Raw genomic sequence first — 27,597 nt, 5'->3', positions numbered from 1 at the left:
GAAGCTGTGTAGAAATATTAAGAAAAACTTAATTAAAAATTTTAATCCACTCACATAAAAAAATTTCTATTTAGTAAAATTGAAGTTTAAAACCAAGCCATAGCAACAACAAACAAAGACAACTACTTCATTTCACGGTTAAAGACAAATTCCATAAGATGAGCTATTTCACAAATCCTCAAGAAATCAATGAAAATTCTGTAAAAATATATACACCAAAACTTTGCTCAAAAGCTACTCACTTCATGTTTCTCAAATCAAGACAGAAGTGCACCTTATAATGAACTATTGAACTTTTTCATTAGATGTCATACAGTATACTATCCACAGCTTTGTAAATGCTGGAGGCTAAATCCTTGTCAGATGTGCTGATCGTTGTGATTGTTGGTCGGACTTTTATTAAAGCATTACTAGGTTGATGCACATGTATATCAAAAGATCTACCTGATCCGTCAATTGCACCTTGTCCTACTGTAATTTTAAAACCCATATCTTGTAATGCAGTTGAAAGCCTTCCCAGATCAATGCAGGTCCCCTTGGATTCCTTCCCTGTAAGTAACCGATATTTCCCATGTTCTACACTCAGCTCCCCCTTTAGTCTTGTAATGTTAATATCTTCCTCCTTCAAACTTATCCAGTGATATTGGGAGACTAAATCTGTTGGTATCTCAACTTCTGCTCTTCTCTTTAAGCTGGGGACGCGTAACATAATGTTTTCAGTGTAGTATATCACTGAGATTGACTTCGCATCTACAAGAGCCTTCAAGTTTTTGGGTAACTATTTCAAGGATAAACAGAAACTTCAGAATTACTGGAAAGAAATAATGAGATTGAATCAAATAGTCAGAGGAAGAAGAGTTACCAATACGAACTTTATTTGGTTGCAGCTTCTGTATCAAAGGTGCAACTTTACTTTTTCTGAAACAAAACAAAAGCCATAGGTGACAAACTGACAAGAAGCATATGGAGACAAACTGCAGGCAGCAAAACTACGTGAAGGGCAGTGAAACAGATGACACTTATAGAGGCTGGCTGCAATTCCATTATTCTTTAATTCTTTATGATAGCGCGTCTCTTGAGGAATGCAAAGGTGGATTCTAAAAGTTTACATCATCAACAATATTCAAAAAATAAGCAAGCATTATCAAGTAACATTTAAATGCCAATAGGAAGGCACAAAGAAACAATCAATCCTAGCAACAATCACCTAGAAAATGAGTGCAACTCTAATATATTAAAAGCAGAAGAGTGAAAATAGCTCACTGAATGCCAGAGAGGAATGAACATTGAAGGACCTTCATGGCCAAAGGTTTGAAAGGTAGGAGAGCTAGATCAGCATCTAATGCTTTCTGTAACAATCATACAATTCCCTCTTGAATACAATAGAAGAAGAATTATAACAATCATACATGACACAGTGAAATGAATAAAATCACCTCCAGAATAAGCAATGAATTTTCATTCTCATGCCAACGCTGAAGAAAATGAACAACAGGCCCAAGCCGCAGATTCCAATGAGGAGCAAATACTATGCATGGTTCCTGCCAAATTTTCCTGGAAAAAATGTCATTCTTATGAACAGAACATGCCAACTACAAATGTCTCAAGGTTTGGTGCTTCATGGAAAAACTAGCACTATCTTATTAATATAGCAAGTCCAAAACAAGAAATGTATACATGTTGGACTTTACTACTCTTACTGTAGCCACCAGCTTCAGAGACCAAGGAGGGTAGAAGAACTGAGTGTATAAGAGGGGCCTGTCCGCATGTGTAAGAATGTGTAAGGGAGTGTTGAAGGTGGAGGATCTTAAGAAAAAGTATGAAAGAGAGTATTGTAGGTAGGGTTTGTGCTTTTTTTTTTTTTTTTTTGCCAAAAGAATAAATTTTTTGGTCAAATAGTGAAAAAAGCAAAAGTGTAATCAACAAAAAGATAAGGGTGAAAGTAGAGAGCTTAAATAACAAAGAGGCATGGTGGTTGTACATGTCATTAAGCATGAGATGATAGCCATAGTAGATGTCCACATTTTTATAATGCAACTCAAATTTGTATCTCATGCACAAAACGGGAATGAAAGTCTTGGTAAGTTGGTAGTTAGGGGTAGTTTGAATTCTTCAAATGCTTTTATCCTCTCTTTGTTGTGCCCCATCCCAACCCTTGTTGCACAAATGTGCTTTATGCAGTAACAACTAACAAGTAGGCGGTTTTACATTAATTATTAGTAATAAAACCATAATTAGTGGCCTTGACTTGCAAGATTGTGGTAATTTGGGAAAAAAAAATACAATAACAATAAAACTAAATAAGAATCCAGATATGTGACAAACTAATAATTAATTTGGAACTGCCAACTTGCTATCACCTTATCACTTAAACTCTACAAACACTTTTATACTATCTCTGTTTCACATTTTTTGCAACTTTAAAGGGTGCACAGACTCCTAAGCAAAATTTGTTTGTGAGTGTAAAATAGAGAGAGAAAAATAGGAATGCATGTGACGAGGAGAGAGAGAGAAATGACAACCTAAAAAGGAAAGAAAACATTAGTTGCAAATAATATGTAGCATCCATTTATGGCAAAAGTTGCAAAAAACATGAAATGGAGGTAGTAATTGGTTAAGCCAGTTGCATTTATCGGGATTATATCTAGAATTAAAAAGTGGGACAGAAAATACCCGACAATTTGATAAAAAAATTTCAACAGCCATTTTAGAGATAAGATAGATAAGAACACAACAGGATATTGTAGAAGTCAAGATGCAATAAAGCCTTAGCCCTTAAATCCATATAAAATTGCATCACCATCACACTATGAAAACCAATAAGGTTGACTATCTAGGAGCATTTATGGATAAAGGGGTTGTCTCCAAACCTATGAGGATGGAGTTGATGGTAATAAACTAATAATGCAGAAATTACATCTAACATCACATTCAAGAAAGGAAAGATGTTAGTCTTACAATAAATCAGTTGTGCAGATTGAAGATATCAGATGAAGTCTTTTCTCCTTTATAAGATCAACATGAGCAAACAAGGGCTCACCAGCAAACAACTGCATTATGACACAAGAGATCCCTAGCTAGTCTTAACCTCAATAATAAAATCAGCTTACTGGCATACATACTTTTAGAGCGAAGCTTTAATGCACATACCTTTTTCTGTCGCTGCACACACAGCCACTCTGGAATTATGGTGGTGTAGGATAAAAGTTCTTCTGCAATAGAAGAAATGAAAAATATGGGGACCTATAACATCAATTACCTGATGGTCAGACACATAATATCAAGAAATCAAACGAACCAAAACAGGACAGGAAATCTCATCCCCTTCCATGCCATACCTAAATCTATCTCAAGTCTCTCAGCCATGATTTCAAATAACCGACTAAAAAAATTTATCTGATTAGGGTATCATTTAATGTCACTCTTATATGACTGACATAGATGTTTATGTATGATGCTTACATCTGTTGAACCAATTAGACATTTTTTAACTATTATATTGAACAGCCCACACAGGAATGTTCACCTACCTTCAAATTCAATAATTCCTCAGACAGTTTCTGCTCCAATAGTTGCAACACTACACCAATGCGACCAATAGGAATCAGAACTGAGCCTCCTGCTTTAAGAGAATCAATAGCATAAGAGCATATAAATTCTAGCTTCTGCTCCTCCTCTGAATTTCCATCAGGGTCGCTTAAGGACTGGATGGAGGCAACCTCTGCATTTTCATTGCTGCAAAATAGTGATAGCACAAGATTTCTAAGAGATCATGGCATAATATGACAGCAGAAAATCTAATCAAAGCATTTATGTATCTTATTTGTTTTTCTCCTGTAGCTGTTATCAAAGTCTTGACTCTTGATTAGACTGCCAAAAGATAAAAGTATATATTTAAATGCAGAGCAGAGGATTACATTAAAGCTGATTGATCAGTCTCTGCATCAACATCTTCCATATTATCGAGAGAAGAGAAATCTGAAAACAGTAATAGATCACGACCTTGTAGAGCATGGTAATCAAAACTCAAGGCTGGAGCAGAGTCAAGGATAGAACTTGATATTAAAACAACATCCTTTTTTGGACTTTTAATCTCCCAATTTGATGTGCCAATATCGAGACCAGAGCTGAATGCCTTAAGTATTAGCAAACCACTATAGCAAGTTTCTTCAGCATATTTAAGTGATTGCACCTTCTGAATGCAATCCTTCACGTCAGCTGCACTAAGAAGAATTTTAATTTATAATCAAGGATAAAAAGAATTCAGGAAAAATGTGTGAAGAATATAAGCATCAGAAATACAAAAGGAAAGGCTGATCTTAGATGAAATGAGGAGGATTACAGAGGCAATCTTATTTAACACAATCTGAAAGCTAAAACTTATAGCACAAAAAAATAGAATCCAGTACATGGTGACATCTAGAAAAAGGTCATCTTAAATAATTTAGTGAGGACATGAACCAATTACTAGTACTTTGCTTTTATGCCACCTTCCAAGTTAAAAACGTAAATAGTTGATGTATAGATGATGTACAATCATTGTCAAAATTGTGTGCTAGGAGAGGCGATTTCAAACAGTTGAGCGCACACACAAGCGGAGGAACCAAGGAAGGTAGGGAGAGAGGGGGGGGGGGATAAGCACACCAAGGTACATTTCAGTGAGGCATGGACCTTCCGCCTGACTCCAGGATCCCTATTGCCTTAGTGTCGCTTGAGCCTAGACTCTAGGATCCCTATCGCCTTAGTGCCCCTGCTCTTGACTATTTTTGCATTTAATTAACAGGATTACTTCTGGATTTATATTAGGGAGAGTACAAAAGGCATTTTTACAACGATTTACCTTGTAATTGTGTTAATAGCATAACCAAGGTATTATATTTCATGAGTAAATAAAGCCAATGCAACCATAAAAGTAAAACGAGTGGGCCATAGATTATATGTTAAAAGTCTCAATTAGTTAAATCAGGAAAATCATGCAACACCCAAACATTATCAATTAACATCATCCAAGAAAGTTAAATCAGCAAAACAGATCCCTAAGACAAGAACATAAAAGAGCTGCATAAGCATAATACTACCTGTACAATGGTAACCAGCCACCGAGCTCTGTCCCTTCTTTGCCTAAGAGTATCTCTTGTATAGAAGGCGGAAACTTGGCAAGCTCCTCCCACTTAGTCCACTTGGCACACCCAGAGTCCTCAGGTCCATAAAATTGCCTGAACTCTCTATGCATAGAAAGAAGATCCTCCATCGTAAGCTGCCCAATTCTTGTCGTTGCTTCAGTAGCATAAATCTGATCATCGAAAACCATATCAACAAACTCACAAACATATCCACAGGGGACAAAACTATAGAAGAAAAGAAAATCAGACAACAAAAGTAACTTCTGTGTACGAAATATTAACCTTAGCAACAAAATTGTTATTGCGGGTCAAGAATGGCAATCCAAGCATTCCCATAGGACTTGGGATTAATACAACATCAATGAAAGAAACATCCCACAGGTGCAAATTACTAACAGTTTTGTACCCAGGGACCCCATGAATCAAACTACTAGCATCAAGGGAATTTTCAACTTTTTGCTTCTTATGAGCTGCACAATCAGTGTCCACAGACGCATGGCACGAGCAATCAAAAGCGTATTCAAGCCGTCTTTCAGAATAAACAGGTACAGGAGCAAATATCAGCAGAGCTGAAAGATCCAATGGGCAATCTACCAAAATGCGGAATCCACTAATTTCAATTATGTGACATGGCGGGAAATAATAACCCTGTCCCTTGCTTAAACAAGTCTGCAAATTGACAAGAAAACATTAAGTACAATGAAGAATATATATATACAGACGTGATCATATATCGATTTACTGGATCCTCCCGGATTCGGTATCGAATTATTAGTTCAAATTACACTATCGACGTGAGTATTAATCCCGGAAACAGAAGATGTACATATAACAACTTGACGGGAAGTGAAACAAAAAGGGGAAGAACTTACAAGCTTCATGGAAAAAAGAAAAAAAGAGAACTTTCCTAAATGATCATATAAAAAAGGGTATCTGATTATCCTTTCATCAATGACATTGATGGGCGTTAGAACGGTCGCTCATTCCACACTCAATCAAACACATTTATTAACAAACACCTTACAAACCAAGCATAATGACAAGTAAGAGTTCGGTCCACAAGGAACGGGATATGGTTGCTAAAGATCTTAACACTTAAGCTAATTCGAAGTCAATGGTGAATTGGGTTTCGTCAAGTAGACAAACAAACTATGGTTCTAAATCAATGGATTAAAGACACTAGGGAATGGGATCCACTCAACCAAGGAAATTAGACAAAAGGGAGTAAAATAGACAAGCTATAGCAAGGACTATATGTAAAATCAACCTCATGCAATAAGAAAACAACTCACACTACTAAACTTAGATTCCTCATTAGTCTAGCAATAGATGATACATAATCAAATTACAATAAGTAATGACATACTCAATTTACACTTCCATGTCAAATTAGGCATATCATGCTATCAAGCTCCTAAGTCAAGGGTAGCTAATCCTATCATGAAGGACTAACAAGCAATCTCATATAATCAATTTAATTGCAATACAAACATCAATGTTTCTCCCATATTTGCATAACCAACCCAAAAGGTTGAGCTTCACCCAACCCCTAGCAAGAAGACTACTCACAACTCATATTTATCAACATGCAATCAACAATTAGGGTTCTAACTACTTCAATAATTTGGGGGAAAGTGGTTAACGATTGAAATAACTATCATCCAATAACAAATTACCAAGAACTTAAGAAGATTTAAATGACATGCAAAAGCAAATGAAATCAGAAATTAAGTAGAAAAAGGTTGGAGAAATTACTAATTGAAGCTTGAAATTGAATAACAATGGAGGAACTTGTCTTCTACAATGATTGAGATTGAGAATTCCAAACTAATAATTGAAATCTAACTAATGATTTGAGAGTATTTATGTTTCTACAACTACAAACTAAGAGGAAGCTCTGAAAACTTGGATTGCCGTACAATAGAGTCTAAGGGGGTATTTATATAACCCTCAAATAAAAAGGATGGAGAAAACAAGAGTCGGGATTTTCTGCAGGTGCGCACGGACGTGCCAGGGGTGGCACGGACGTGCCACCCTAAGCACGGACGTGCAGATTCGGGCAGTAGCTCAGTTTTGGCCAGGCTAACTGCACGACCGTGCAGTTTATGGCACGGACGTGCTGGCTGAGATGCACGGACGTGCTGAAGCCTTGCACGTCCGTGCCAAATCGGGCAGTAGCTTGGTTTGGCTGGGACTGTCCTGCACGGCCGTGCAGGGTCTTCTAGGCCCTTCTCTTCACATTTTCCTTGATTTTGCTCCATTGTCACGGCTTCTATTCCTTGGTTTATCATCCATATGCCTCAAATGATCGTTTTTAGACCTACAATCTCAACAAAAACACTAACAACCCGTGAAGCAAGGGATACACAAAAATTGAATGAAAATAGGATAGAAGTGAACCAAAATGTCAATATATCGAGTAAACAAGGAATTAAAATCACCCTAAAATCATATCAAATAACAAGTTATCAGACACTCACCCATTAAAACTGATTGCGGCATTTCATCGAACACCTTGTGAGCATGGGATAATAAAAGGGTGTCTGTGATTGCGGTACTAAAAATTGTATGAATAAGAATACAAGAAGAGAACAACGATAAAAGTAACAGATTTGTGACGAGCTATTCTACTATTTACGAAGTTGTAATAAAGAAACAAAAGTTCAGAAGCAGCGAGACGGCTGTGCGTAGAGAAAGAGGAAGTGAGTGAAGTAAAACAGCGTGAAATGACGGTGGATGTTCGGTGGTCGGCGTAGTTGCCGGAGGTGGGAGCTGCGGTTGAGTAAGAGAGGTGATGGTGGCTGTGTGAGGGCAGAGAGAATAGAGAAGAAGAAATGAGGGAGCACCCGTTATCACTTGGTCTTTCATTTATCAAGTAGCATAGTCGTAAATACTAAGGGGTCGTTTGGTTCACAAAGGGGAAAGGGAATGATTAAGAGAAAGGGAAAGAGGAAGAATGGAAAGCAACTCCCTTATTTATTATAGGTTGTTTGTTCACAAAAGGGAATGAAGATGGAAGTACCAATTCACTGCCAACAACCAACTCCAACTCCCTTCCCCCAGCGGCGTCGAGCTCCCCTACCCCCTTCGCCGGTCCCCACCCCTCCCTACCGGCGACCTACTCCCCTTTTCCTGCAACACCGCCACCCTCCCTCGTCCACGGCGCCGCCGCCCCTTTTCCTTCTAATTGTCGGTGTTGTCCCTCTTCTTTCTCTTTTTTAAGTGATTTTTTGATAGATCTAGTAGGTTGTTTGTTAATAGAGTGTCATATGTTGTTTTTGGGTGTTTGGGGGTTGTTTATGGTTTTTTTTTTTTGTTGAGATGGTTAGGGTTTTTGGGTGGTTTTTGTAGTGGTTTTCATGGTGGGTGTGGTGATTTCGTGGGTAATGAGTGGTGAATGTGGTGGGTGAGGGTTAATTCGAATGAAGTTGGGTAATGTGGGGAAGATGGGTTTTTTTCCGTGTGGATTTGGGTGGTTTCGGTGGAGAATGGTGGTTTTGATGGTGGCAGCAGGGGCGTCGACGATTTTATGGTGGCTAGGCGGTGGTCCTGGTGGTGTCAAGGTGGTTAGATGATGGCTAGGCGGTGGTGTCGGCGGTCAATTGGTAGTTTTGGTGGCTGAATGGTGGCTAGGCGGTGGTTCTGGTGGTGTCAGGGTGGCTAGATGGTGGTTAGGCGGTAGTGTCGGTGGTCAGTTGGTGTTATCAAGAGTGGTCAAGGTAGTTAGAAATTTGGTCAAGGTAGTTAGGTGAAGAGGAATTTGGGGGTTTGAGTGATTCCCTTGGGAGGGGGGGGGGGGGAATGAAGATAGAGGAAAATGGGGTACTGGGAGGGGTAAAGGGAATGATTGATTTTGTCTATCAAACATCAACAAAGGGATTCATGGTAGTTGATTCCCATTCCCTTTGTTGAATACCCCCAACCAAACGGCCCGTAAATACTTTGTAGATCATCAACAAAAATGTGAAGTCACCATGACATTGATGTAATTATATTAACAACTATAGGATTCATATAGGGATGATAATGGGTCGGGTAAAATAGAAAACCCACCCCATATCTGGCATCTGTCCCAATGCGGTAAGGATGGAAAGAGGATTGGTAGGTGATGGGGCGGGAATAAGTATAAAAAGTGTACATGTCACAGGTGATTAGTTAGGTATAGATTTTAGACTAAGCCCGCCTCATTGCCGCCCTCCTCCATACTCGTCTTAGTACAGTAAAATAATTTAGTATAATTGTATAACTATAATTGTAAAATACAGTAATATAATTTAGTAGATTAAAGAATTTAGATACTATAATAAAATTTTTTAAATTTATGCAACTCGCCTAAGAAACTAAACAGTAAGACACTCAATAGTAGCAGTGGTAGAAGTATAAGACGGGTTTGGGGTGAGTATGGATATCCAAGTAGGTGGTGGGGCGGGGAAAAATATTAACTTGTACTGGTTGGGGCGGGGATGGATGAGAGTATTAAACTTGCCATGGGTGGTGGGGCACGGTCGTGGGGATGAGTATAAGATTTATAGGCGAGGATGAGTGTGGAGGTACAATCCTATGGAGGTAGGTCATGGTTGAGGAGGAGGAAGATGGAGTTTTTTTTCATTTTTTATTTTTTCAAAATGTGAAAATATTTAAAGTACAATTTTTGTCATTGAGATAAACATAGAGAAACCATGACTCTCTTAAAACATAAAGAGAAAGGGTGGTGTTGGGAGCGGATTCTTAGCTGCCTACAAATTAGGAAAAGATTAGTCAGAGGATCAATTAAAAGAATATGAAATTTGACTTCACTTACACATAATAAAGAAACGAGTTGAAAAAGGGAAATATACATGGTCAAAGAATATTCAATTATATCATAATTCATTAATCAAGGATATGATTGGTCTAGTCAAAAAGTCAATTGAATAAATAAAAAGATCTTATGAAATATTGAGATCAATCAAGACTATAAAGTCAATCAATCAAAGCTAAATTAGGAAACGAATTAATTGATTGACGGAATCTTACCCACGGAGCGGTCTAAACTTTGTATTTTAATTGCACCTTTTTGAGTAAGTTGATCGCCCTTCTTCTGAGTAACGTAGCTTAAAGCTCGTACCATTTGATGACGCGTGATGAACGCTTGGACAACAAGCATAATTACGTCCCATGATTTAAGGAGCGAATCAAGGAAATATCAATCAACCTAGTCAACATTTTCTAAAAAATAAAGATGCCGGCCAAAATCGTGAGCACTACCAAAACAATTTATGCTCTTTGTAATAGAATTTCGAATATTGTCTAAGAGTACAATTTACAACACTTTAATACTAAAATCTCTAATATTATTCATCATCACTTGTCTTTACTTTAAAAAAATGTCTCTCTTACTTCGATCTTAGTTCTTTGATTTATTATCATTATTATATTTCTATTATTTTATTGCTCTTAACTTGTTCATTTGAGAATTGTGTTTATTTTCTTTTGGCAAATTTGATTACTAAATCCCTTAAAACCTTTAATAAATTCGAAGAAAATACTTTCTGAGATTTGTCCTAAGCAGGTGGGTCTTCTATTATAGCTAGTGAAAAAGCGTTGTCATTGTTGTACAACTAATATGCATACAAGCCCAATTGTTACACTTGGAAATGAAATATTATCTATATGGTCAATATGGATATACATGTACAATATCTTTTATAATCAAAATCCTTTAAAAAACTAATCTAACTTATCAGCCTGTCAAAATTGTAATACCTTCTGTGACCCCAAAACCAGAGTAACAAGTGAACAGCCAATCGATAAACTATAATCAATCAGACAACAATACAAGAAAAATACCCAAAAATACCTTAGCTTATGTTCACAAATGACTAAACTTTCTGCTATATCAGTAAATTCTGCGGTGGAAGATAATTATACTTCTAGCATATCCTACACAATTAGCTACAAAGTCACAGAGCCGAGCAGATTACGACAGAGGTTTTGCAGGCAGTCCAAGATGGGCTCATTTGCTTAATTCAGTTAACAACAGCAAAAGAATTGGACAGGTCACTGAGAAGAGCTTGATCCTTCTTCAGCAAAGCTAACTGGTCTTAAGAAAGGTGGTCGATATGCATCTGCTGCATTATGGGAGTTGATATCCAGATTACTTTCTTTCTCATCGCTCTCATCATTCTCCTTAAGAATCTACAAGAGAAAGTTTAATGAGCTTTAACAAAGAAAATGGCAATGTAATACAGCATTATCTTTAACCCTTCCCTCTCTTGAACATGAAGACTTTAATGACCACATGGGTGCAAAATATCAAATTTAAATTTTCAATACAATAAAAAGTATGTATAGCGAACATGAATCAACTGTTTTAGGTTAGATTCCATGACTATGCGTCCATTCCAACCACGCAATAAATGGTACAGTATGTGCATAGTTCAAAATGGAACAATTTTATATACTAGTTAAAAAAAATCCCAAATTGTAGCTCAACGATCAACTACGTACATAATGCAATTCCATTCCACATCCAAAAAGTAAAAGGACATGGAAATATGGAAGTAACAACATATTAATCACTTATATTGAAATTCACAAGCACCTGGATAGTATGTTGGCTGAAAGACGGAAGAAAGCGGAGCTTGCAATACTCATTGAACAACAATGTGAGCACAAGAAGTGGTAATGTGGCAACTGATGCCCCTGGCTTTGACTTCAATCCGAAAAGACCAATCATAGTAATTTGCATCAGAATGAGGGAGAAAAAGATGTAAGAATGAACGTATGGCCAATATTGTCCACTAGTCTCATAATAAGTTGGATATACATCCTCAATCTGCAACAAGAATAGATTGCAAAATTCCAATTATGCATCTGACTTGAATAGTATTGTAAGAAAAAACATAAAATAATTCATGAAGCTGTTGATTGTTTTCTGATATTCAACCAAAAATCCTTCTCAACACAACAGCATGTCTTGAATATTATATTGATACTTCAATCCTATAACTAGCACTAAAGTCGTCTGTGTGTGTGTCCTGTCCTTCATGATTTCTTAAGGATATATACCTCTGCTATGCATTAGCCTGTCTTGTTTTATTGCCTAAGCAATAGCTACTGTACTATTTAGTAGCTTTCTCGCATAGGCATCAATACTAATGAGTTTTCAGCACATCAGCTTGCTTCATATGTTTTTCTAAATAATCTCACTCAAACTTGAAAATTTTCGGTACCTTTTAATCTCAGGTTGCACCTACAAAGATTGATGAATCATGCAAAGCAGTTCAGAGTTATATCATAGAAACAGCTCTCATGATGTGATGGGTAACATAGTGCAACTTAGACAAACTGTTTTCTGTAAACAAGGTACTCATGAGATCAAACAAACTCTAAGACTAGAGATCTACCAACACTTTGATTCTTATATAGCTTACATTGTGAGAGGCTGAAATTACTTAAGATCACAGAGTCTGTCATCAATGGAAGAAACTAAAAAGATACGATTTACAAATAATGAAAGCTGCTCCAAGTGAATGCTGAGTTCTTATGGCGTGCACTCAAAATTGATAAATAAAAAACACAAATCCTTTAACAAACTACTACTCTAATTCACAAGCAAGTAGAATAAGCAAGAGATTAAGCAAAAGAAATTGATTTGAGGAATAAAAGGGAGGCTCATTCATTAATAAATGGAAGGTTTCTTACAAGCAGTGGCTTGAGGCCACAAATTTCCAAGAGAGTGACTTTAGGTTACTAGTCTCTCAATTACTCAATTACACAAAAGCTACCAATGCCTAGCCCTTATTCTCTTTTTTCATATATATACACTCATTTAGCAAAAGCTGCCAAACGAATCCCAGCTACCCTCTCCTATATTCTTGTCCTGTGCCCCCTGCAATGTGCTGCTCCACTACCTCCCCCTTTTTCTTGCCCCTCCTTAAGTAATTAGCCCACGTGGCTGCACAGCTCCTAGGCTCGGTACAAATCCCCAAATCCCCCCCTCCAAAGAGAAAAGAAGAAAAGGGAAGCAAACCCATTTCCTTTATATTTTCCCTCATTTCAAGTTTCAACTGATTACCAACTAGGCAGAAAGGGGAAAAGAAAAAAAAAGCAAATTGATAATTTAACTCCAGATTTAGCAGCAAAACCATGACCCTTATTTATTAAAAAGACAATTTCACTTTTCCACTTTTGCCTACATTACAGCTAAAAAGAGAAATTTGAACAAACTAACCTGGTTCATGTAGACAGCGTATCCCAAGTATAAATAGCCAAGCACAAATGGAAGGAGCAAGGGAGCAACAAGTGCATAAACCATGCCAATCAGAAAGCAGAGACAAACAAAAGGGATGACCCTGAAATAAGGCAGAGAATAAACATAAGGAGATCTTTTCTTTCCACAACCAAATGTATGTCTCTTTATGGCATCCCAAACCAGTAGGCCCGCTTGCAGTATTTCTAGTGAGAAACCAGATAGTCCATCAGACAAGATGTATGTTGTGAAAAAATCAGCCTGACAGACAAATTAAGCTTATGAGATGTTCATAATCTACAACATTTAGAGCATACATGTTTGAAATCATTGCATTTTGCAGAGTAGGATACTAGGATTTAATTAAAATTATTATTCATACCTGACAATAAAACAGTACACCCTCATACCACGCTTTTTGACATCATAAATTAATATAAGTAAAAAAAATCAAGTAGTGTCAAAATCAAAGGAGAAACATATAACAAAATTCCATAAGAAAGTTGGCATTATAAACTGGTTTGACAACCTTACCTGAGCTGCAACAGCACGAGCCAAGCGGCTTGGAAAATCACCTGGATGGCTGAAAGATTCTCCAAGTTCATCAAGGAGAGATCCTGATAATAAGGTCAAGAAGAAAACATTGCCAACTAGAAAGTAAAACACCATATTGCAGACTTTCATCTCTGTCTGACTCTTTGAGGGATAGCCTGCTAAGTGAGCCATCCCCAGTATTGAATAAGGAACAACGTAAATAAATCCATTTAGTATAACACTTGGAAGGTACCCTGTTACAACAGATCTTAATCCTGGTCTGCAAAAGAGTTCAAATGTTTGAATTAACCATTCATACAGCATCAGCAATACCGAAAAAATAGGTGAGAAGAAAAAAAAAAAAAAGTGCAGTTTGCTCAAATTTGCAAATATGAAGTCACAGAAGAATCATAAATCGGACAAAAAAACTATGTCCAAAATAGGTGCGTCCTGTCCAATCAAACATTCATATGACAAATTTAGGTTTTGTATTTATAAATGATCTAAGTTTCATTTACCTCGTCTATTGTCTAGCTGAGCATTACTCTTAAGAACATGTTTGTCGACCCAATAAATAAAACAGTAATAGTATAGAATGCCAAAAGAAAACAACATAATACATGATTATGTTCCTAATTTTTACAATTGCATTCATAAATCACAAAATTTTTGGCATAGATTTATGACAAATTTAGGATCTTTCACTAATACTTCACTTAAACAAGTCAATCTGTTAACCTATACAAACTGTTCATTTCAAATTTAGGATCTTTCACTTATACTTCACCTAGTCATCACAAATAATAAATCAATGATCTTAAATAAACATGCTTCACATAAATAGAGGAAAACACATTTGTCAATTGACTTATACAAAGCAGACTTTAAAGTTAAGGCGTGGTTTTGAAGAATGGCTAACAAAGACCTAGATTCAAGTAATACTTAACACGAGGAATAAAAATGTTTCAGTTTAAAAACTTTGTTACCGCATCAAATAAAAAAAGATTCAGTTTCCAACCAAGTGCTCTAGAAAATATCCTCCTGAACAAGGATTCGTACAAGACTTTAATCAAATCCAAAAGGCTAGAAGATTCTTGAAGACGGGCTTGAGGTTTCTAAATTAACTTTCATAATCTATTAGCTAACATGATTTTGCCATAATATTAAAGTGTGAGTTTTACATGTAAGGCCTTTTAATTCAAGTTCAGTAGCTAAATCAACTATATAGAATGATTTATAAACTTAGATATTTTCATTATGTTTAGGTGTGTGAGATTATGTTAAATCCACATATTTGTTTATTTCCTATGGCTTATAGGATTCCTAAATCTCTAGGTTTATCATCAATGCTTTGCTTAAAATAAAGGGGTCATGAGCCACCAATTAAGGTGGACATTAATAATTCAAAATTCTGATTTACTGAATTTTGCTTTCATTCAAACTTATGATGCACTAGTTAACAATAGGAGCTATTGCCTTTATAGTGTATCCTTCCATTTGCCCACCATTAATATCACCTATGAACCATCCATCCATACATATCATAGACATGAAAACTCCAAGGCACCTATCCTTTCTATTCTACAGAAAAACTTGAGGAAAAAACATGGATTCACTTGAAATGGATAAGAAGCTTTCACATCGATATTCTTTACGCCTGAAGTAATAATAATAAATCAATGTTAAATTGTACATGCCTTTCCATTGCTGCAATGAAGCTAAGATTTTAAGTGACAAAAAAAAAGATAAACTTAATGGTTTTATTGGGAATAACTATGTTCATCCTATCAAAGTTTTTTTTCACAGATAATATGAAGTTCTCCATAACATAAGGCAGAGACAAAATATGTAACAAGGACCTACCCCCTAAGCCTGCAGATGAAAAAGAAAAGTGGAAATGAAAAACTAAAAACTGTTCTCTGTTACTACATTTGCCAAATCCTTCTTAAGTTGAGGGGTTCACTGTTATTCTAGCATCATAAGTTTTATCTCAAAACTAGAAGAATGTTTCCAAATTAATATTCAGTAGATGATACAAAGTTAATTGACAATAATGGGTCCAAAAAATTTAACCCCCGCTCTTAACCAAACATTAATTCTTACAAGGCTAATTGCACCTATATATATATTACCTAAAATGTTCGGAATTAGACATTAGAATATTCTAGCAAAATGCTGCAAGAAAGAAAAAATAGAGTATTGGATTTTTTTTTCACTCGCCACATGGACTAATTTCAACATTATGTTTAGAATTCAATTCGAACGGTATGACACACACAGTGTTACCTAATACTCTGGTTCCCCTTGCAAATTGAACATTTGGAACACATACTCTTGAACACTTTTGGGCTAAATTATCATAAAGGTCTCATATTCGTTCCACATACTGAAGTGTACTACATATTAAGTAACCCTGATCATAGTCACATTGACATGTGAGACTGTGAGTCTTCCCAAAACAATTGCTATGGATTTTCATCCCAATTTCCATATTAAGCTAGTTCATAGATAGCACAATGAAACAAGAATACTCACATTAACTGCACGGCCATAGCTGGAGGGAACCACTTCATCAGCCTTTCAAATTTTGCTATTCCTTGAACAGCTGCTACCGGCACAGCAAAGAAAATTGTAAGAAGTGTTGCAGCAAGATAAAACCCAATTTTGTACAACAGCAACCTCCGAGAAGGGGTTGACAAGTTTTTCCATAACAAATCTCTAGGTTCTGGAGCTTCTTCTGTAATCCACAAGAAAGGATGTGGGTGCTGTTGGGACTGTGCAGCAAGTGCAGCTCCGACCCGAGATTTAAATGTCACAAAAGCAGCAGGCAACTCCTAAAATAAAAAATATTCTTACTGAGCCAAACTTAGCACAACATAAATGGAGGTCATGGACAGGAAAAGGGATTAAGTAAGATAGCTGCTTTCAATTCCATTGTTTACCCTCGACACTCGGACATGGATAGGACACTTAGACACTTCATTTTAGTTCAAAAAAGGAAAATTTTCAAAAATACCCGAGTTGGACACGTACCCGTGTCGGACATGGGTACCCAAGTCCGAGTAACATAAGTCGCATGCAAGGGCACACACACACACAAAAAAAAAAAAAAAAAAAAAAAAAAAAAAAAAGAAAGAAAGACAGGAGTAATCTCAATTTTGGCCATCTATTATTAATCCCAACTTTGAGCATACTCAGAATATTCACAACTAAAGGCAGAGTAAGGGCTACTCTGATAATAGTCTGAGGCAGGCAGTGTAAACTTTCATTTGTAAAAATAAAAGAAAAAAGAATAGCCCTCCACCCAGTCACCCACTACCTTTATTCCTTTTCATCTCTTTTCTATCACTCTCCACCACCACAATCTCTTCCTTACTTTCATCCTATTCAGGCTCTCTCTACCATCACCAACTCACCACCAAAACCACCCCCTCCTTTGCTCAGGAACCATTTTTTAAAAAAATTAACAGTTTAAATAGTACGAAGTACACCACATAAAGTAGTGTGGTTAACAAACATTAATGTCTTTAGCCCAAAACATGTACATGCATGTATGTCTCCATGTTTAAATTTATACTTACATGTATATGATTAAAAGACCGAATGCTTGTGTTTATACATACACAAAGACACACACGCAAAGATACTTCATCACTTATAAATCAGGAAAAGGGGTTGGGAAGACAAAAACTAAAGAGCGTATGCATCTATCTTATCCTACTAGAAAGTATGACCATAAAGGCTCCAAACAAGTTATGATGAATGGCAAACAATAACAATGTCTACACTAAGTGAATGAATGAAATTGTCACTAGAAAGCTAATTTACCATTTTCTGAAGCATAGTTTCATACTGCATACCACTTATAGCACCACATATTCTGCAAAGTTTTTCCTCCAGCAAAGTGATTTTTGAGGCATCTCCTCTCAAAGGTTCAGAAAGTGAATCCTTCTGATTAGACTTCCTTCTCATAGACTTCTCTCGCAACCATTGTATCTTTCTTTGTATTAAGGCTGCTTGTTCCTACACAAGGCAATGATTATTTGATATACTAATTGTTTTACAAGAAAGAAAAGCCAAATCTATTTCCCATATTAGAACAAGAGTGGTAGCTTGAAGCAACTCAACTGTTATTCATTTGTCCAACTAATTTAACTTTTTTTCCCCTTAGAGTAAATTACATATGATAGGGAGGACATGGCATTTAGGGGTTACATCCCTATTGAGCGTCGATACCTGGTGTACTTGTGATTTAGCCAATTGAAGAATATCTTTCCCTAAGATATTTTAATAAGTTCTCTAAGATCAATTAAAAGGACACAAAAACAAAAGAAAAAGATTCTTGTAAGGAATATAAGTGATACAGAATTGAGCTAGCCAAATTTGATTTTACACCATTGAAAGATAACTCCAGAGAAACCCCAAGAAAATAATACATATCAGCTGAAGCAAATCTTTAACGCGGGGGGCTAAATATCCGACCATGTGGGATTAAAATCATTAAATACCTCTCTACTTTCTACTTATAAGAAATATTCACGACTAAAATAAAAATGCAAGTCTTATATATATAAATTGCCTACATTAGGCAGGTAGCCAAACACTCTGCAGAAAATGCTGATTCCAAGTCTCATCTATAGGCAGCTGCAAATTGGTGCACAAAGTACAGATATATTCAAGAAAATAGCAATTAATGGACGCCTCATAATGCTTACCTGCAGCAAATCAAGATCCCTCCCATCATACAGCATTTGATGGGACTGAAAAGCATGTTGATAATGTCTGGTGAAGAAGTGATGTACACTGCATCCATAGCTTTTATGTTCAGGGCAAAGTGGAATTTCTCGAACTAAAACAGTGAAGTGATCTGGTCTATCCTTTAACTTTTGAAGCCATAGAATTCTTTTAGCCAGAATCTCTTTATATTCCTGCATATTAGAAAGGTTTAACGTAAGTCTTGACATCACTGGTTCATAGGTAATTCAAAAATAGAAAAAAGAACATTGTTTTTACGAAATTTATTCACATTGAGCATGGAAAGTATGTCCCTCTCATAAACCAGGTTTAAAACTCCAGTACAAATCTCATCAGTCCCATTACCTTCAAGAGTGGCTGAAAATGTTTCGTTCTGACAAGGTTAAGGTTATACTTCATCCGTTTTTAAATTGATGTGTCATAGAGAAATGGCACACAAACCAATAAGAAGGAAAGATAGTGGTGTGATTTACATATTTGCCCATGTGATAAACTTTAACTATGGTGTGGAGAGTTGGTTTCCACTTATTTTGAGGATAAGATACTAAGATAGTAATTGCGCACATAGAACCTTACTAAAAAGAGAAATGTTGCATCTATTGTGAAGCATCCCAAAAAGGAATATGATGCATCTATTGAGAAGCAGAGAAAGTACCGGAGTATGTAGAAGTGTGCATAATATTATGAGTCACATTGTCAGTTGTCACTCTTGTCAGTATAGTCAATTTTCAATATATTAAATTAGATCCACAACTCTTTAGCTCCTCAGACATTAAGCTTAAACTTAGCAAATCTGGAAGTTAGAATTTACATTAGAAAAACTTTCAATAGTTTAAGGTGATTCGACCAACACATTCTCACATCTTGATAATTACCCTTGATAACCCCATATTATGATAGTTAGTTTGAGGTGTGCTAATACAATCTATAAGTGATAGTTCTATTGGAAGCACCTAATAAGCATAACCACATAGAGTTCCCTTTAGTAATTGTTTCTTTCCATGCTAGCAACAATCACAGAACAAGTCCTACCATTTGATTAAGATGACTGACGCTTCCTTTCTCAAATATTCTTTAGCTAGCAAAAGAACTTTTGAACAGAGGAAGATTATCTTTTAAGGAGATTTGTCATCCTCATAATACCTCATTACACTCACTCCACAACTCCTCCCCACCCTCACCCCCCCTAAATCCAAAGGTTGATAAAAATGAATTTAAAAAAAAAAAAAAAAAAAAAAAAAAAAAAAAACACATGCATACTTTTATTAAGGAAAACAAGATAAATTTACATTTTCTAACAACAAAATTTTCCAGATGTTACTCAGGGTATATTTAAATTCCTCTTAAATTCTTCAATCACCTTCAAAATTCAAAATATATGTCAAATTGCTAGGCTTCACGATAGAATCAAAAAAATCTTAAGCAAAGTGATAGCATGTTTAACAGATTCATTATTTTCCACTTGAAATTTCTCATCTATTTGAGTTAAAAATGAATAAGCCCTTAATAAACCTACTTAAATGTGCCTGAACTCCTATATCAAGTTTTCTTTAAACCGTTTCTCTGTAATGATGAAATACTAAGGCCAATATCCCAGCATTACTGTATTCCAACCCAATGATAATACTAGAAAAAGCAGAAAGAACTAGTTTAGAAATTGAAAGCTGAAAAGGAGGAAGCAGTGCAACAGATTAATAATATTAGCATATTTTTCCACTTTCATGTTTAGGAAGCTCTAAGACACCTCTAAGTTAACATGATGATACCAACTCCCAATATAACGGAGGAGAACCTTAATTCTAGATAGCTTAGGAATCTATATTATGAACATTTGTCCGTCCAACAAAAGGCAATTACTATTACTAATCAAGCAATACTCACCTTATGGTTCCGTATATATATATATATAGATTTAGGGTCAAATGAGAAGGACCTTATAATGAGAAGAATGAGAAGGAATCTCATACGTTCAAATAAAGATCTAATGGCTCTAATCTAGGGCTAGCAATGGATCGGAGGTGGATCGGGTGGAGCTTAATCCACCTCCATCCGCCAACGATCCATCCGTCATCCAACCCATCCACCACCATTTAATTCTTCATCCACATCCAATCCATCCATCATCCGCAGATGAATCGGGTGGATCGGGTGAATAACGAGTGAACTAAAATACAACATTTTTTAGTCATAATACTAATATACATAAATTAATAATTTGATATATGGTTGACAAAATCTTTAAATTTTCCAACATTCACACTATTATACGAAGTTTAACTTATATTACTAGTATATATGAAATATATACTTATATAGTATTACAAATAGGTAAAAAAATATTTAAAATTTTGTAAAAATATAAGCGGATGGATGGATGAAGCTCCACCCGAATCTGACCCGATCCATCCATCATCCATATAAAATCCGTGTTTTGTCGGGTTTTCATCCATTTTATTGGATCGGGTGGTTCGGTTATCCATGGGTTCGGGTGAAATTGCCAGCCCTACTCTAATCACAAGGTTCATTAATGGCAAAATTGTAAATAGTATGAAAGACTTATTTTCCCCAATTCTCTTTTCTTTCCCGTTTACCTACCTTTTTCTTTCCTCCATATTTATCAAACTTGCCCATTTTTTTTTCTCTGGTCAAATGAAGATCCAACGAACCTCTCTCTCCTCCATCTCTGGTCATCTTTTTCCTCAGCTTCTCTCTCTCTCTCTCTCTCTCGTCTTTCTTACTCTCGTCCCTTCCCTCAAACCTTTGGACTTTTTAGTGAATTGTTGTTTGATTAATTTAAGTACTATTTAAGGAACAATTTACAAGTTGCTAAATTCAATCACAAATTCCAAAATCAAATTAATCATCAATTTTATTTTAATTTTAGATCAAAATTGATTGATTTGGGAGTTTTTGGGGTGGAATAAGTTGAATCTATGAACATGCGTTTGATTAACTAACTCAAACTAGTGTGTTCCTATCAATGAACCAACTTATCTCATATGCATAATTATTTAACTAAAAATGCATTATTCTTGTTAAGATTGTGCACATATTTTTGATGATATGTGCATATTTATAAAGTTAAATGTGCAAAACTTATGAATTAAATGTGCATATCGTTGAAAATAAATGTGCATATTGTTGAATATTTTCCAAACGATTTTATTTTATAATCTAATTTTCGTTCAATTAATCCTTTATGATTGGGGTTGCAAGTCTTTCACGCCCACAATTAGTTTCTCGATCATCTCTAAAGTTGAACTTTAAATACATTTTAATGGAGAAGATAGATAAACAGAGTTCGTCAATGATAAACAATGGGGAAATCATATTGAAAAATAAATGTGCATAATTTTTTAAATAAATGTGCATAATATTTGAATTAAATGTGCATAATAATTATATTAGATGTGCATTTGTTCATGTAAAATGTGAATCGTTGGATTCATTTGAACGGTCATGATTCCTTCTCATCCTTCTCATTATAAGATCCTTCTCATTGGATCTCAACCCTATATATATATATATATATATATATATATATATATATATATATATAGACTGATTGATATTGAGTGCAAAACTCACCTTATACAGCATATACAATCCATACAAGGATATGAGCCATAAGCAAGAAAAGTGGACCCACAGCCTGTTAATAGAAGTAAAAGAGGTTGTAAATATACTTGGATTTAATGGTTCCAAATCATGAGTATCCAACATCTATAAGGGTATTATCATAATATTATACATTAAGCTCAACATCACATTCAAAAGCTACCATCAATATAATAAAGTCATTGAGAATGGAGTGATACCAAGCATATCATACAAATTATTACCCCCAACGACCTGTCACAACACACCAACTAATGGAGGCAAAAGGGGCCAAGTGTAGAATCATAAAATAATTCAACCTTACATGCATAATGTATAATTTATGAAACATAATCTTCCTATATATAAAATTATTTTTTCTAGAAAAAAATAAGAAAGACTTAGAACTACACCCGTAGACCCTACCATATCATGTCTAAAGTAAAATATACTGAATTTTCTGGAAAAATCAAAATTGTGCACATTATGTTCAAAATTTATGCACAGCAAATTTAAGTCATAATATTTTTTGCACATTTAGTTCAAAAAAATATGCACATTCAGTACAAAATATATGCATATAAAATCCTTCTCATATTAAGGAACTTCTCATTTGACCCTAAATCTATACATATAATGGGATGGGTGGTAAACGGGTGATGGACCAAAGTAGATTACCCAAATCCGACCTGCATCCATCACCCACTTTTCCTCCATAATATTTAACTAGGTGATTGGGGTTTTAGATCATCCATTAGATATTTCTATCTGCACTTGTAGTAGTGTCCTCAGACAAAGACATGAAGAAGAGTAGCATATTACTATATAATGATATGTCAGCTAATGGGGTGGAAAAAACCCTTATCCATAAAGGACCTTTAAAGTTCAAAAACAGGCCTGCAAGGCTGCAATTAAGAAAGTGACAAAACAATGCAAGTTACTACCATTTCTTAAATACAATTTCTTTACTCTTAAGTCCTCTTCTAAGATATAGAAGAAAATTTAACTCATACTCTATGTCATTGATGCAAAACAATGCAAGTTACTCATTGTACTAAGATTTATGTCTACTACAGGAGTAAGTGAAAAGTTGTAAAGAAAAAAAACAAGTAGACTTTTTCAATTTTAGATATAATACTTCGAATTAAGTAGTTTACAAGAAATGCGGTCCATGATTATCTACAAAGAAAAAGAAACGGCAAAAAACCTGCCAAAAAATAGTACAAAGAAAAAACAGAAGGTGAAAGATGAGTACTACAAAAATCATATGCTAAAATCACCTACAAGCTGAAACCAAGATAATAAGGTAAAAATACTAAGAAGCAGAAATGAAGACAATCAATTACTCTCATACATTATTTTGCCGAAGATGAAGGGGAGCATATATTCTGTACCTATTAGACCCTGCTTGGATATTTGATATGGTAAACGAATTCATGTAATGTGAATGGTTGGACTGTGAGGACTCGGAATAGTAATTGAGTGGAAGAAGTATTAGCAACCCGATCACAGAGCAAACCACAAAAAATCTGATACTGCAAAAAAGCGATCACCGTATAAATAACAATGAAAAGGATGTAATAGTCAGAAGTTTCTTACAAGAATTGAACATCAGAACTAACCGAGTTAGATATAATAGAGAAGACATAACATACCTAAAATGTGTCCCAAACAATTATGGTTAACACTAGAAACTACACAGCACAAATTATGTAACGGGGAAAACCCTTTAAATTTGACATCATTTCTAACAGGCATATTAGTCCAAAAGCAGATCATAATGATAATCCATTATCCATATTCATTCATTTAGTAGTACCAAGTTACCAAATGTTTCCATAGTAAAATGCTTTTTGTTTGTGTTAAACAAGGAGATCATAGAATCATCAACCATATATCAATATAAGTGTATGATTTACATGTTTCATATGAGACAATTAACTCTTACACATCTCCAATAGTTGGCTTTATGTGTTTGTTGACTGAAAGAAGAGAGGTAGATGCAAAATATATGAAGAAGCTCAACTATTCATCACAAAACAGTGAACGTTATTCAAATAGCAATATTTTCCTGATTACCACCAATACTCCAATAGTTTAGTGTTCATCACATTATCCAAAAAGATTGTCATATTCTTTAATTTAGACCTTCTTGTTTTCAACAATCACAAATAGGATTTAATGTGAGCTTCATTGACCTGAAATTACATTATTTTTTGGTCAAGACAAAGAACTTCTTATACTCCACACTCGCCAAACACATCAACCATGATAGATATTTTGACTTTCTTATTCCTACAAAAAAAAAAAAAAAAAAAAAAAAAAAAAAAAAAAAAAAAAAAAATTAAGACCAATTCTCAAATCATAAGTATAATATGATAACTTTTGTCAAATGAGCCCTGCTATGCCCATCAAAGAGGAGACTTATCAAAGGAAGTTCCCTCCCAAAACTAATTGGTAATTGAGAGGAATAGCTATTCGAGATAATAACTTATAAATTCGTTGTTATCTTCCTTCTTCTCCAATATGAGACAATTCACTACGTGAGTTTTCTCTTGGGGTCTCAATACAATGGAGTAAGCTACTTAGTTCACTCTTTACAACTTCATATATTTCATCCAAGGACAAGGTACAACAACAACAACAACAACAATCGAAGCAAAGATGGGGTCAGATATTGGACAGGGTAGCAATTGATAAATAAGAGAAATTCATACACGCACTCGGGTGTACATAGAGAAAGGTTCACTCGAGAATTTTTTATTTTTTATTTGTGTTCATTTGATACTTTAGTATTATATCAAATAAGCAAAATTATTCTTTGGTGCACCTTCCTATATACAAGCCATTGTCTACTCTTTATTCTAGACATTAGTGAATTTTTTTTTTTTTTTTCAAATAATGCAAATTATGATGATAGACACAGTCTTAAATGAATTGATCACCATGATTTACAAAGCTCACAAATCAAGATTTTGCCATTTCCATAATCAAATAATTGTACTAATTGAATATGATTATATTTTTCATATTGAAAATATGATATAATTCAATTTTCATATTAATTTTTATTTTTTATACATATACCTTTACAAATTTTTATCAGACTCCAACAAAAAAAATAAAATAAAAAAATAAAAAAAATCATGAACAAAACTATAGTGAAGAAAATAAAATCAAACAAACCACTGAAATCCGGAAAAATGCAGCAATCAAATTAAATTATGAAAAAATAGTAAAGATACCCAAATTTGAAGAGACGGATGATAATGAGAGCATCAAGGCCAGAATTGGTGAGAATATCATCCTCGGAAACACGAAGAGCGCGAGGAATCCACGAAACGGAAGGTAGAAGACGGCGAAACGAGAATCGATCAAACGACAGCGATTGTTGTTGATGAGAGAGACGACGAGCGTAGTAAATGAAGGAATTCGAAGGTTGTTTCTTGAGAATGGAAAAAATACAGAGGATCGCCATTGCTAACCCTATGTTTATTGCTGCTGATGCTACAAGACCTTCAGGAGTCATTTTAATGGAGGTTTTTCAGTAGAGAGAAAGTGAGAAGTGAAGAAGGTGAATTACTGAATTGAATGTTTGAGTTGATTTTTGTTTTGAGTGACATTTCAATGACACTGCTGTGTATTGCAAGTTTTACGTGGCAGAGTTTTAGAGCGGGAATTTGGGCATTTGCCGTTTTAGCCCTCTACTTTTGCTTCCCCATAAGGGAAAGGATCTGGCGAGACGATAACTAGTGTTTGTTCCGAGCGTAATTCTTGATTTTACCTAATGGATTTCCTTAGTTTTCTATTGAGTATAAGATGTCACGTTTTATTAATTAACATGGTTCTCACAATCTCTCTACTATTTTTGTTATTGTAAAGACTAAGATGCTGTTTGATTGGCATTAGAAAATGTGGGAATTGAAAAATCCTAGAAATTGAAATTAGAAAGAACTATTTGGTTGATAAAAAAATTGGTGGAATGGGAAAAGTAGAAAATCTTAGGAATTTTCACTTCCCACACAATGTAGGAATTTAATTATCTATGGAAAGATTTCCCACATTGCAAACCAAACAATTTTAGAAAAATCCCATGAATTAAAAGTAAGCAATTAAATTCCCACAAATTCCAAATTCATGTGAATTTCTACTTCTTATGTTAACCAAACATTTCCTAAAGTATAAATTGACTAATCCACTTAATATCGTAGTAACTTATAAAGTTGAACTGATTATGGATGGGACAGTTCTAAAGAGGTAGAAGGAGGAGGTGAGTAGCAAATATAAAGGCCTGTTCATATTTACTGAACTGAGCTGAACTGAACTGATTGAAGCTGAACTGAACTGAACTGAACTGATTGGAGCTGAACTGAACTGAACTGAAATTAAGTAAATGTGAACAAGCCCTAAATGTATAAAGTTTAAGTGTATTCCTTGTGTGATTGTAGTGGTATGAGTCTTTAATATGGGGTAGTTTTCTTGTAATAAAACTTAATTTTTTTTAGGAAATTTTTTAAATTGCCACAAAAAATGTAACCATTATTTTCGAACTAACCACCCAAAAAAAAATTTATTTTGAATTATCACCCCTTAAATTAAATAAATGCTCAGATTACCACTCTTTTTAAAAATCCGATGGATTTCTGTTCTGTGGTCCCCAGTTTAGTTATTTTCCTCTTTTTTTTTCTTTTTTATCGACTTCACTCTCTTTCTCATTCAATTTTCCCAACCAACCCTATTCTGCATTCAATTTTCTCCTTCAATTCTCTGCAAAATTCCCTTTTCTTCATAATTTCTCAATAGCTTATCAAATTAGAACCCTAATTTTCTCATTAAAACCCTAATTGTTCTTGCAAGAGAAATTAATCGTGGGTAATTGCTTGTACTGGAGTTGGTGCATGGGGAAAAATTCACCATCTTTTGCTGTTTGCTGGGGACCAGTAGCTTAGGTCAGTAACCTGACAATAGATCAGTGCAATGGCATCGAAAGAGGTAAGCAATTTTGTTCCTTGTCTTTAATGTTGAATGTTGTTGGTTGTTGATGTACAATTTCAGCAAACTTAATTGAAATTCAAACAAAGTCTTTTATAAAAACCCTAATTCACTACTACCAGATAACCTAATTGCCAAAATATCACAATTAATTCGTGTACAGAACAAGAACCCTAATTAATTAAGCCCACAAATTCCCCCAATTTCAATGTCACAAGAACCGTAATTTTTACAGATAAGTGAGATTACCTTATACGAATTGAAGTTCTTTTGTTGTTGAAGATGCGGTTGCCATTACAAACGAGCTCAAATTTGTGGAATTTGTGGATAAATTGCAAGTAGGATTGAAAATTGAATTAGGGG

General features: G+C 35.1%; 2 protein-coding genes across 2 annotated transcripts; both read right to left on the bottom strand.

Moving 5' to 3' along the window:
• Positions 1-130: 130 nt before the first annotated feature.
• Positions 131-13,781, bottom strand: LOC145586045 (uncharacterized). The gene is made up of 14 exons (XM_081642761.1): positions 13,767-13,781; positions 13,339-13,617; positions 11,707-11,940; positions 11,202-11,300; positions 5,406-5,792; positions 5,079-5,293; positions 3,918-4,223; positions 3,531-3,735; positions 3,151-3,243; positions 2,959-3,050; positions 1,437-1,554; positions 1,264-1,349; positions 873-918; positions 131-778 (listed from the first exon to the last, which is right to left on the bottom strand). Exons 1-14 carry the CDS (start codon positions 13,779-13,781, stop codon positions 302-304), a joined length of 2,652 nt encoding a protein of 883 aa, XP_081498887.1. The 3' UTR covers positions 131-301.
• On the bottom strand, positions 10,730-26,013 carry LOC145584636 (hyperosmolality-gated Ca2+ permeable channel 2.5-like). Its single transcript, XM_081641452.1, has 9 exons — positions 25,488-26,013; positions 23,637-23,777; positions 22,234-22,297; positions 18,606-18,818; positions 17,719-17,913; positions 16,426-16,724; positions 13,339-14,170; positions 11,707-11,940; positions 10,730-11,300 (listed from the first exon to the last, which is right to left on the bottom strand). Exons 1-7 carry the CDS (start codon positions 25,769-25,771, stop codon positions 13,807-13,809), a joined length of 1,560 nt encoding a protein of 519 aa, XP_081497578.1. The 5' UTR covers positions 25,772-26,013; the 3' UTR covers positions 10,730-11,300; positions 11,707-11,940; positions 13,339-13,806.
• Between the last annotated feature and the right edge of the window lie 1,584 nt (positions 26,014-27,597).

Source organism: Chenopodium album, chromosome 16, assembly GCF_948465745.1.
Source record: "Chenopodium album chromosome 16, dcCheAlbu1.1, whole genome shotgun sequence".
Taxonomy (NCBI): domain Eukaryota; kingdom Viridiplantae; phylum Streptophyta; class Magnoliopsida; order Caryophyllales; family Amaranthaceae; genus Chenopodium; species Chenopodium album.
Note: the sequence above shows the minus strand (reverse complement) of the source record. Positions and strands in the feature narration are given on the sequence as shown.